At 42.4% G+C, this 12,046-nt stretch overlaps 1 protein-coding gene across 2 annotated transcripts in view; it reads left to right on the top strand.

The window, feature by feature from the left end:
- cdh16 (cadherin 16, KSP-cadherin) overlaps positions 1–8,554 on the top strand; it is a 49,214-nt gene extending 40,660 nt beyond the window's left edge. For both annotated transcript variants that reach the window (XM_066713736.1, XM_066713737.1), the window contains 2 exons: positions 7,197–7,313; positions 8,000–8,554. In XM_066713736.1, coding sequence (XP_066569833.1) covers positions 7,197–7,313; positions 8,000–8,100 — 218 coding nt within the window. In that variant the 3' untranslated portion in view covers positions 8,101–8,554. The remainder of the gene's footprint in view (positions 1–7,196; positions 7,314–7,999) is intronic.
- The last annotated feature ends 3,492 nt before the right edge of the window (positions 8,555–12,046 follow it).

Below are 12,046 nucleotides of genomic sequence, written 5' to 3'. Positions count from 1 at the left end.
TGCCCACACAGAAAAACACACATTCTGTTTTTATAGATTTATAGATTTATACATGCTGCATATTGAAAAATATTATAAAAAAATGTCTTCATGCTATTTACCAGCAACAGTTGTTGTTATTGATAATGTTATTGCAGTTGTTTTAATGTTCTTTTGCAACATTTGCAACATCAGGCCAACTGCTTGTTTTGATTCATGCTGCAAGGATACAGTGCAAACAGCAGAGCCATGTTGTTGGAGGACTGTCATTGAAAACGCTGTATACACTATCTTGAATCCAGTTCAATATGGGCATTGTTTATGTCACCACCTAGTGGGTCAAAAACAAAGAATGGGATACTTAGCGCTGTTACGGTGTAAGAAAGCGACTCAGACAACGTAATTCAGGTCAACTCACTGAGCATTTATTGACTCCCGTTTACATCTCTCCCTAGCAAAGTAACTCTGCCGTCAACCATGCACGCACATTCCCTTATGGCAACTAATGTTACCGACGCAGTAAAACACACCAGTCATAAAACGGAACAAAGCACATAACAAATAAACATAACATTTCCTCCTCCTTCCCCGCCCCAAGTTCAGGTGTGGAAGGAGGTCACAAAGTCCTGCAGGTGACCTGGGCGCTGTCGAACTCGTACAGGCCGGGCTGTAGGCACAGCAGGCGCCGGGCCGCCAATATCGTTGACAGCATCAGAACCAGAGGGCCAGAAAGCAGTTCCATGGTGGCCAAAAGGTACTGGCTGAGGTGCTGGAGGTGGCACTTTACACAGTTGGCAAGCGTGCCACAAGGACCCGTCCTGAAGCTGAAAAGTGTCTGGTCCCGGCTGGCTGCTTACACGCATCAGCGAAGACCAGAAGGACTGGAACTTGTTACTACGGTGGGGCCGCTTAGCAATACCTCAGTCCGAGACACGTATAGCTGATGGCTTGACTATGTGAGCCTTGCCGAACTGTTGCTTCATGCGATGCTGGTGCTGGCAAACCCTGGTGTGAGCAGCAGGCGCAGGAGGGTGCAGCTTTGGTGGACACAGTCTATCCAGCGGCCGTGGCAACTCTCGCCCCAACATTAGCAGCACTGGTGAGACCCCTGTGATGGAGTGCTGGGTCGCTCTGTAGTGCATAAGGGTCTGAAGTAGAGCTGTCTGGAATGCACAGCCTTGGGCCAGATGTGCTCGGATGCCATTCTTTAGGGTTTGATTAAACCGTTCGACCCCTCCGTTGGCCTGCGGGTGATATACAGCGGTGCGGATGTGCTTGATCCCCTTGTCGCTGAGGAAAGCGTTGAACTCCGCAGACACGAACTGGGGCCCATTGTCAGTAGTAATGGCCTGGGGCTGCCCCCAGTGGGAGATGACGATGTCTAAAATGTTGATTATGGCTTGAGAGGTGACCAAACCAGTCAGAAAGACTCAGGCCATTTAGAATGGAGATCATAAATGACCACAAGATAGCTTTGGTGATGGGGAACACCATGTATTTCCTCACAGGGTTCAGATGGCCAAGTCAGCGGCTGCAGGGATGGCGGGGATGGCTGGCTGGATTTCTCGATGAGTAGGCAGGCTGTACAGTCCCTGACAAGTGCCTCAACATCGTGGTCGATACCAGGCCACCACACGAGGTCCCGACACCGCTGCTTCAGCCTGACGATGCCCAGGTGACCTTCGTGAGCCATAGCCAGCACTCTTGCATGTAGAGCGCTTGGCACAACTGTGCAGTGACCACGGGCCACGCAGGTGTCATTCCAGCATGACAGCTCCTCCTTGACCTTGGCGAATGGTGCTAGCTCGTCGGGCACCTGGGCTGGCCAGCCACCCTTGATAAAGGAGCGTAGGGTGCATAAGAGAGGATCCTCCACTGACACCTGCTGAAGCTCCAGGAGGGAAACCGCAGCCTGTAGAGCGGCGTGTAACAGCTGGATAAGGTAATCTTCTGTGTCCACTGGCTGACAGGTAGGTCCAGGAGTAACAACAGCTCTGGAGACTAGATCTGCCACCACATTGTCACGGCCAGGGGTGAACTGAAATTTAAAATTGTACTGCTGCAGACGAAGCCGAAGCGGCCTGTGTCCCGTGCCTGAGGGATGGACATGAAGGCTGTTAGAGCCTGGTGATCAGTGTGGAGTGTGAATGGCTGGCCATACCAGTACATTTGCCTGCATTCACACGCCCAGATGGACGCTAGTGCCTCACGGCCCCTCACTGAGTACTTCTGCTCTGACAGGCTTAACGCATGAGAAGCAAAAGCAATAGGCCTCTCCTTCCTGTCCTGGAGTTGCAAAAGAACACAGTGGCGTAGGCGTCACAGGTGACCAAGGTGGGGCTGTCAAGATCAAAGTGCGCCAGGACGGGTAGTTGTAGTAGTGAGCTGGTGCTTTAGCAGGTGCACTGCTTCCCAGCAGTCTGCAGTCCAAGCCCAAGGAATGTATTTTTTAAGCAGCTGACGCAGAGGTGCCGTTGTGGCAGAGTACTGTGGCAGGAAGCGGAGGTAATATGCCGTCATGCCCAGAAAAGAGGCGAGCTGTGCAGCAGATGTGGACTCCGCAATGCAGTGGATCGCCTACACGTTAGACTGCAGTGGAGAGATTGTGGGGAACCCCACAATCTCGATGTCTGGCACAGCAAAGATGCATTTCTCCTCACTAATCATGAGGTTGTGCTGGACCAGCATGTTGAACACCTAGCAGAGGCGCTCGTTGTGGACGGAGGCATTGGGGCCGTGCACCACGACATTGTCCAGATAGATGGAGACCCCTGGGACATGATCTTCTGGAAGCAGCTGGGCGCAGAGCTCAGGCCCAAAGGCATGCGGGTGTAACGAAAAATGCCAGCATTCAGAACAAAGGCAGTGAGGTCTTGGCTGCTGGGGTATAAGAGGACCTGGAGGTAGCCTTGATGTAAGTCTAGTTTGCTGAAGACCGTGGACCCAGAGAAGTGCATGTTAAGTAATGGTTCAATAATCCCAGAATCCAACAGGGCCTTCAGCTCCGATGACACTTGCTCCCGCAGGGCAAGGGGAATACAGCTTAGTGGCTGAATGACTAGGGTCACCGTGGGGTCATCTTTGGGTTGGTGAATGAAGGCAGTGAGACATCCCAAACCATCAGACAGTGCCAGCCATTGTTGCTGTTGGGGGGACATAACCTGCAGGATCTCCATCTCACAGTTGTCCGTCAGGGAGAAGCCCAGCCCCATGAAGAGGTTGAGACCCACAAGGTTGGCCCCTTTGCATGTGACATAGAAAGGGAAGGCAGACAAAGACCTAGTCCCGTAGCGCACAGGCAGCTACAGAACCCCCAGGACTTCAATACGGGTGTGTCCGTAGCCATTTTAAAAACCAATCAAAAAACGCTTTTACATATCAAAATTGAGTAATGAGTCCAGGAGTAGGGGACAGCACATGTCTTAAAACCAGTAGGGTGGAAGAGGACCGTGTGGATTGTGGCTGGTGTTGTTTGTGGTTGCAGGGTGGAGGCAGCTGCTGAGGTGGAGCGACACCACGTGGGAAAGTGCTGCAATTTGTTGCATGCTCTGCAGGTCTGCCCCCGAACTGGGCAGTCAGGGGTTCTGGACGCTGAAAACGGGTGGGACGTAGTTGTCCATGCCGAACACGGTGGCCAGGGACTGTGTCCTGTTGCTGTGAGGCAGGCTGGACTTTCTGCACAGCAGGAATAATTGTAGCAGGAGAGTGAGAATCAGTAATTGCAGCAGGGGAGTGAGCTCCAGTGATTTTAGCAGCACATGTAGCAACAGACTCCACCAGGCATGCTAATTGAACGGCCTTGGTCAATGTTAGATCGTCAGACTCAAGCAACAGTCTCTCACGTACTTGCGCACTGGAGGTTTTCTCTATTAGTAAGTCTTCATTTCATCATTAAATGTGCCGAAATTACATGGCCGCGCCAATTCACGCAGTCCTGCCCTATACTGCAGAATGGACTCACCCGGCCACTGGCACCGATGTAGAAAGTAAACCGCCGGAGGAGGATGATCTGGGTGGCGGCGAAATGAGCTTGTAATACAGCGACAGCCTCAGCGTAAGTTTTAGCCGTACCTAAAGTGGAAATGATGCGCTGTCCCTCAGTCCCCATCAATGCAGCAGCAGGGCACATTTGCGGGCATTACTGACAGCATCCAGACCGAGTGCCAACAGGTATGTCTGGAAAGATGAAATCCAGCGATTCCAAGGAACGGGCGGCTTGCCCGTCAAAGCCAGAAAAGCAGGCGGGGGTGAAAGCGAGAATTCAGACACCGCCAGTATTACTGTGTAAGAAACCGACTCAAACATCGTAATTCAGGTGAACTCACTGAGCATTTATTGACTCCAGTTTACATCTCTCCCTAGCAAGGTAACTCTGCCGTCAACCATGCACGCACACTCCCTTATGGCAACTAATGTTACCGACGCAGAAAAACACGCCAGTCGTAAAACGGAACGAAGCACATAACAAATAAACATAACAAGCGCTCTGCAGTCTCTCCATTGACTCCAGCAGTTAATGGAGGACATAAGAACATAAGAAAGTTTACAAATGAGAGGGGGCCATTCGACCCATTGTGCTCGTTTGGTGTTCATTAATATCTAAGTGATCCAAGGATCCTATCCAGTCTATTTTTAAATGTTCCCAAACTTTCAGCTTCTACCACATCGCTGGGTAGTTTATTCCAGATTGTGACTACTCTCTGTGTAAAGAAGTGTCTCCTGTTTTCCGTTTTGAATGCCTTGAAGCCCAATTTCCATTTGTGTCCCCGGGTGCGTGTGTCCCTGCTGATCTGGAAAAGCTCCTCTGGTTTGATGTGGTCAATGCCTTTCATGATTTTGAAGACTTGGATCAAGTCCCCACGTAGTCTCCTCTGTTCCAGGGTGAAAAGGTTCAGTTCCCTCAGTCTCTCCGAGTAGGACTTTCCCTTCAGACCTGGAATAAGTCTGGTTGATCTCCTCTGAACTGCCTCTAAAGCAGCAATATCCTTTTTGAAGTGTGGAGCCCAGAACTGTACACAGTATTCCAGATGAGGTCTAACTAGCGCATTGTACAGTCTGAACATTACTGCCCTTGTTCTCATTTCTACACTTTTGACAATATACCCTAGCATTCTGTTTGCCTTTTTTATTGCTTCCCCACATTGCTTGGATGGAGAAAGTAAGGAGTCCACATAGACTCCTAGGTCTTTCTCATGCGTTACTTCATCTAGATCTGTACCTCCCATAGAGTAATTATAGTGGACATTTTTGTTACCTGCATGTATTACTTTGCACTTGTCCACATTGAATTTCATTTGCCAGGTGTCGGCCCACCACTGAATATTATCTAAGTCCCTCTGAATAGCCTGTGCTGCCAAGATTGTATCTGCTGAGCCACCTATTTTAGTATCATCTGCAAATTTTACAAGTTTGCTAACTATCCCAGAGTCCAGATCATGAATATAGATTAGAAAAAGCAAAGGCCCTAGTACTGATCCCTGTGGAACTCCACAAACAACCTCACTCCAGTTAGAAGCAACTCCTCTAATCGACACCCTCTGTTTCCTATACATCAACCATTCCAAGAAGTTAAGGATCCTCCCTTTTTATCTCGGTCCACGTTCAGAGAGGGGTTTCCTCTTTATAATTGTAATCCTTCTTCAGGAGTTCTTTGCCGTTCTCCTCGTCTCCGATCTCGATCTCTCTCTCTCTCTCTCTCTCTCTCTCTCTCTCTCTCTCTCTCTCTCTCTCTCTCTCCCCAGCACTGTGCTTTAAGAAATGAACACCCGCTCTACGCTTAGTCCGTGCGTTGTCTGTATCAGTAGGTTGCTCGCCCTGAATGTCCCAGACTCTGGGCTTAAATACTAAACACGAGGGCAGGGGTGAGTCCAGGTGCGAATGTGGCTGGCAGTGTGCGCTTGGCAAGAAAAACAATTAAACAATCCTGACACCATTAAACTATTAATACAAGAAAAATAAATGCAACAATGTAAGGAAGTTGAAACAAACATACTTCAGGAACAAGTGAATTACAAGGAATAATACATCAATTAAGTGGTGAATTGCCCGCCATGCCCCTCCCGTGAAATTTACACTGATTTCAAGGACCTTGTATTTGCATAGCATAAGGTCACATGGCCCTTGAGATTCTCTGAAGAGCTTCTCTGTGTGGGTATGCTTGGAGTCCCTTTCATTCTTAATGTTTTGAAGTTTGTTTTTCTGATTGCCTGGCAGACTCTGATTTGCATACATCCAATGGGTTTCTTTTACAATGGTTCTCCTTGAACAGCTATGAGAGCCACATCATAAATGTGGAGAAAAAGTGATGCAGCAGTCTCATTATTCACCAACCCTGAGGTCTATAATCAGCCTCACAGAGGGGCTTTGATGAGAACGTCTACTTACACTGTTGATATTCAAGGTGTAGTGTTTAATAACATCTCTGCTCATTTGGTTGGTCAACTGAGATAATTGGGAGCTGAATTGTTTTTAGAGTATACATATTATACTTTCACATGTCACACTGAATATTCTCCTAATGGGTCAGTTTTTATCTATTTTCACGGAAACAAATACATTGGTTTTCCTGGAGAGCCCAGAACTGTGCATAGTTCATTTGGGAGATACAGAGACCACTTTAAAAACAAACAAATGTGTAGAAGCAATTACAAAAATATCAAGAAATGGGAGACATCAACAGCAGAGATAAACTAATTGGTGAGCTACGGTTGACGTGCTGCCAGCCTCATTCTGTAGCGCATCAACTGTCTGTCTCTTTGACATTCAAGTTTTCATTGTAGAGATCACTTCACAAGTATTGAAATTGCTATAGCAAGTGAAATGCCTTTAATGCAAACAAGTGGCATCTTAAAAGGTACACACAGTAATTGTCAGTTTCCAGTCCAATGTGACACTTTTAGCAAGAGCACTTCAGGAACAAAATGGAAAACAAAAATGGTTTATAGTATCTATGGCCTTAGAGATGTCGAAAAAGGGTGCAAGGAAGATAATTTGCAAACAAGCTAATTCCAGGTGGTCAACAGAAAGAATTTTGTGTGTTCCGTACCCCTTCTATTCCTGGACTCTGCCGCGGGTAATACTGTCTGATCAATAGAATACATTAATTTTCATTTTTTTAAGCTCAGACCTCCAAGGACATCTTGCAATCTCTTGTAATGCGTTTACCTAGAATACATTTTCAAATGCAATTCCATTTTTTGTCTTTAACTGGATTACAGTAACCGTGTGCCAGTGCAATATAAGAGGGAACTGCAGGACTGCTGTCAAGGAGCTGCAGGGCATGCCCACTGTACAGTCTGCTGTTGGCATCCTCCTGGGCACCCTTGGGGTTATAGGTAAGTGCTATAAGGAGACTCGCTATGGCATGGGGACACTTCTTTTCTCTGGCTTGGAAGGGAGGGGGATTCAGATGTATTGTTTTATTTTCATTAAAGAGGTTGATAATGCTACTTCATATCATGATTTGAAGCACTGTTAATAGCAGCACATGTTTCCATAGACATTAATATTCATTTTGCATCTCCATGACTGCTTATAACAGTCTCTTAAAATATAGGCAGGGTTTTGTGTTTGTGTTTATTTGTTCTATGAAAACAACAAAACCTAAACATGGTCCCAACAAAAAGGATATTTTGGTAATCATGATTATCCAATTACAATCAGAATCTCCATTTGGTAAAGTACAGAACAGCTTAGCCACAGTTAGTCCATTTTGGTCCAGTGATTTGATATTTGATCTAATGAGCTGAGAAATGAAAAGCTAAAGCTTGCCAGGAAAGACCACACACTTGCAAATGTATTCACTGTCTTGAAATTATAGCACTGTTTGTTTTGCAATGTTTTTCTTAAAGTTAAATGAATAGCTCAGGATAAAAGTTACAATCTGTATTTTTTTAAAGTACATTTTGTTCCTTGTTCCTAAATTTTTCAAGCAAAAAATATTAACGTTCTTCATCACAGACATCACTTTGATTTTCCACATCTGGTTTCAAAACATCTAACTAAAGCTACAATTTTGCAGGGTTTATTCTCATTATCGTCTTCGCAAAGCTGTCTTATCAGAAACCGAAGCCTCAAAGCATCAGCAACCAAGACAGAGTGCCTTTGAAAAGCTCTGTCTAGATCAATCCAGTGGAGGACTATAAATGTACAGAATGGAATGAAATGTACTGTGTACTGTGGGGCACAACACAGCTTTTGAGAGAGGTGATTTTTGTTAATAAATTATCAAATGATTAAATTATGAATTTTAAAAGGCATAAATAGATCCTTTATTAAATGGAATGGTCTGCATCTCTCTGCATTAATAATCTAAATCTTAATCTGACCTCCTTTTATATATATTTTTTTACACAAAATATCATGTTATCCATGAGTTCTGTATAAAGCAGGCTCAAGGTAATTGATCACTTTTGAGTTGATTGTAATAGTAAATAAATATTGATCAACTTAAAAAAGAAAATATGTCGTGTAATTTACCATTAAACATTTCACTAGCTGTGTAATCACATCTTTAATGCAACATTCAAAACTGTCTATTTTTAATGTAAAGCTATTATTTTTTCCTACAGTAATACATTTAAATTTAATACATTTTGTCTTCTTGATATTTCAAATTTAACAATAAAATTGTTTTGGTCAACAAGTTTCCATTGTTTTTCTTTGTAATCACAGGATGAAACATGTTCCCCAAAGTGCAAAATAGCAAACATTTTAAAATTTAAAATAATTTCATGTAAAATGTTGTTTACAAAACTATGTGATTAACCACAGTGTGCTGATTAACATTTTTGTCCTTCCAGCACTTCACATTAAACCACTGTCAGAAAATATGACAACAATGCTCCAGAAAATATTTTTGATCTTTTAAGATTGATTTGTTTCAGGAAAAAGTATGGCTAAGAATGGTTACAAATGTGCATTTATTTCTTTTCATTTCATTTTTTAAATATAAAGTTCTAAGGGGACAATTTCAGTAGAAATGTTCATATTTGAATATTATCAAGAGGAATCCCAGTGTTTTAGTGCATCACATTAAAACTCATTGCTAGTTTTTAACATTGAGGTTCTTATAAATAAATGTTCAAATTTACAGGTAGAATGATATCAGAAAATCTTCAGTTATAAACAGTTTTTTATCTCCAGTTGTACATTGTTTCTATTTTTCTCATTCTTTTATTTAGGTGTCAGTATTTGTTATTCACAAAATGGAGCCATTTGATTTCTCACAATTCTCTTTACTAGTCATTTATCCATTTCCTCTTGACATTTGAACAATAGTCTGAATAACCTCAATGCACAGTGCTAAGTGGGGGGTTACCAGATGGGCAATGCAATCTGTTTGGGTTTGATCATTAGCAATGTATCAAAGCAGAAGCATCGCCTGTCAGGCATTTGACTATTCTAAGAACTCATTGAACAGTTAAACATATGACTAGATTTGTTTTTTCGCACAATATTATGTAGCTTTGCAAAAAATGCATGCAGCAGTATTCAAGACAAATAAATAATCTATACAAATTTAACATAAATAAATAAATACAACAATCATAACAAAAGAAATGACATTTCCATTTAAAAAGGCTACATTTCCTGTAGAAAATTCCATAGGACTTTCTTACGATGGGCAGGCCTTGGAGCTAAAGCAAGGCAGCATGACTATCTATATTTAGCCACTCTTGTCTTCATTAATGTCTCAGAGGTTTAAGAGGTTCAGCCAGCTCCAGGACAAGGCATGGCTGAAGGGACAAGTTTAACCCTTCTGCCCCTTAGGGAAATGATAGGTAATTTATACAGATGGCAGATACATCTATAGAGTGAAAAAACATGTGAAATCAAGTTTATTTTTAGTACATTTGGTCTAATGGCAGTAGACAGAATTTGGTTATGAAGTACACCTTGTTCTCACTGCCAGATGAAAGTAGCTAAAATAAGGTGTACTGAATGGCTGGCATGTGCGATGGCACGGGCTTACATTAGAATTTGTTTTGTCGCAGTTGGGCAAGACACAGGAGTGAATGACCTTAAAGTGATGCCACAGGGAAACTGCTGAACAAGATGAAAGAGAGCCAGTCTTGTCTCTGCCAATTTTAACAACGCATTGGCCAGATAAAATGTACATGCTTGGAAGGAATTCACCACAGCCTATTTATAAACACATTTCACCTCTGCTCTGCATTTGGCTGCTGAACTGAAGTACATAGACAAGACTTAATGACAAGTTCTGAATGATTCCCCACATCTCTGACTCCCAATCCTGCATTGATTTGGAGTATAGTAAAAACACTTGCATGATCTATATATGTTGAGGAGAGGCAAATTTTAAAAACATATTTCAGTTCTGACTGAAAAATATCCAGTACTGATCACCCAAAGATGATGCATTGGACCAGGACAACATTATACACAAAGCTGGGTCGATATATATCAGTTTAACAAGAACAAATTCAAGTCATTGGTCATTAATATATATATATATATATATATATATATATATATATATATATATATATATATATATATATATTATATATACTATATAATACAATCTACAGCAGGTTGTTTCCAAAATGAGAAACCAAAAATAAGACTAATTTCCATTTAAATGATATAACAATACAACTTCCATACCAGACTGTAGTGTTATCACAAGTGGATGAGATGATCAGCAATTTTACAGTATTGAGCACCCCTGAACAGAGCCGCCCACAACTCACCAGCTACAATAAGTGTTTGTCCCTCTGTAGTTAAAACTTCATTAACATGTTGCATAAACAATCGGTGCACACTCCACTTTTTAGTTCCAAAACTGAGGCCTAGTGTTTCAGTGCCTTAGGGTGATATCAGCATTAAGTGGGTTAATAAGTGAAATGCTATTTAAGACTACAGACAAGAATACTCACCAGTACACTAAGCTTGTAGAAACTATATTTGTAAATGGGTGAATAAAGTACCTAGAGATTATTTCAATGACCAGAAGATCTGAGCAACTTAGTAAGGAGGTATTAATGACATATTCCACAGTGATTCATAATATTTCCCCTAATCCATGTGAATTATTCATGATCAGCCTCTTAATATAATGACTTACCTTACCTTACATTGATTTACTACATGGCATTTGCAGTAATGACTAAGTGTTGTTATCCTGCTGCTCAACATATTGAAGTAAAAAATGAAGTGAGGTTTTGGGCAGCATCATTATATAAGCTCTGTAATTATATTACAAAAGTAGATTGTAGTATTGCAGTCACAGTGGAACAATTAATGGATATGTCACATTGAAAATCCATAGGTAGAAAGAATTGTGTGTGGACTGGGTTTACCAAAATGATGTTAGTCCCTGGGTTATTTTTGACCACAATCCAATGAAAAGAGCCATTCATGTAGAAACTTCCTGGAGGTATTTTTTGGCTTGTGTGCAAACTGTAAGAAAGATGTCTGGGAACTAAATGCATTCAGATTAAATTTGGGCCACTTAATCATGGCAGTCTCTCTATATGCTTTCATTGTAGTTCATTAGATTTTGATTATAGATCACAGATTGACATGCTTAGTATACAAGCATTGTGTGTGTGTTTGTGTGTAGGTGGGGGGGTTCACAAATAAAATAAATTATCAGATCTGAATTAAAAAATACATGCATCTAGTTGGCTTTTAAACATATGTCTTTTTTGCATATGTCATCGCAATGTCTCTGCCCGTTATGTCAACCACTAACATAATGAGGCCAGTCACATGACAGCAAGGCTGGGTTCCATTGAGCACAAAGGTAAAGGAGAAAAACAGAGAGATTGCCATTCAATGACTTTGTGTAGAAACATACATTCTCTGATTAGATTAACAAGCATTGAAAAACAAGAACCCTGGCTAAGTGTTCTGTCTGCTTGTGTGCTGTTTAATGAGATCTAAGTGTGGAAAATACATTGTCTAATTGAATGCAGCACAGAGCAGGAGAGACTGGTAAATCTGGCATAAAGCTGAGGGTGACGGACAATTTACAGCACACAGACAGAATTCCACTTACAAGATGTGTTTTGGTAACTGCAAGAGGACAGAATGAACCAAC

This window comes from Amia ocellicauda, chromosome 9, assembly GCF_036373705.1.
Source record: "Amia ocellicauda isolate fAmiCal2 chromosome 9, fAmiCal2.hap1, whole genome shotgun sequence".
Classification (NCBI taxonomy): domain Eukaryota; kingdom Metazoa; phylum Chordata; class Actinopteri; order Amiiformes; family Amiidae; genus Amia; species Amia ocellicauda.
This window is presented reverse-complemented; position numbering and strand designations above follow the sequence as displayed.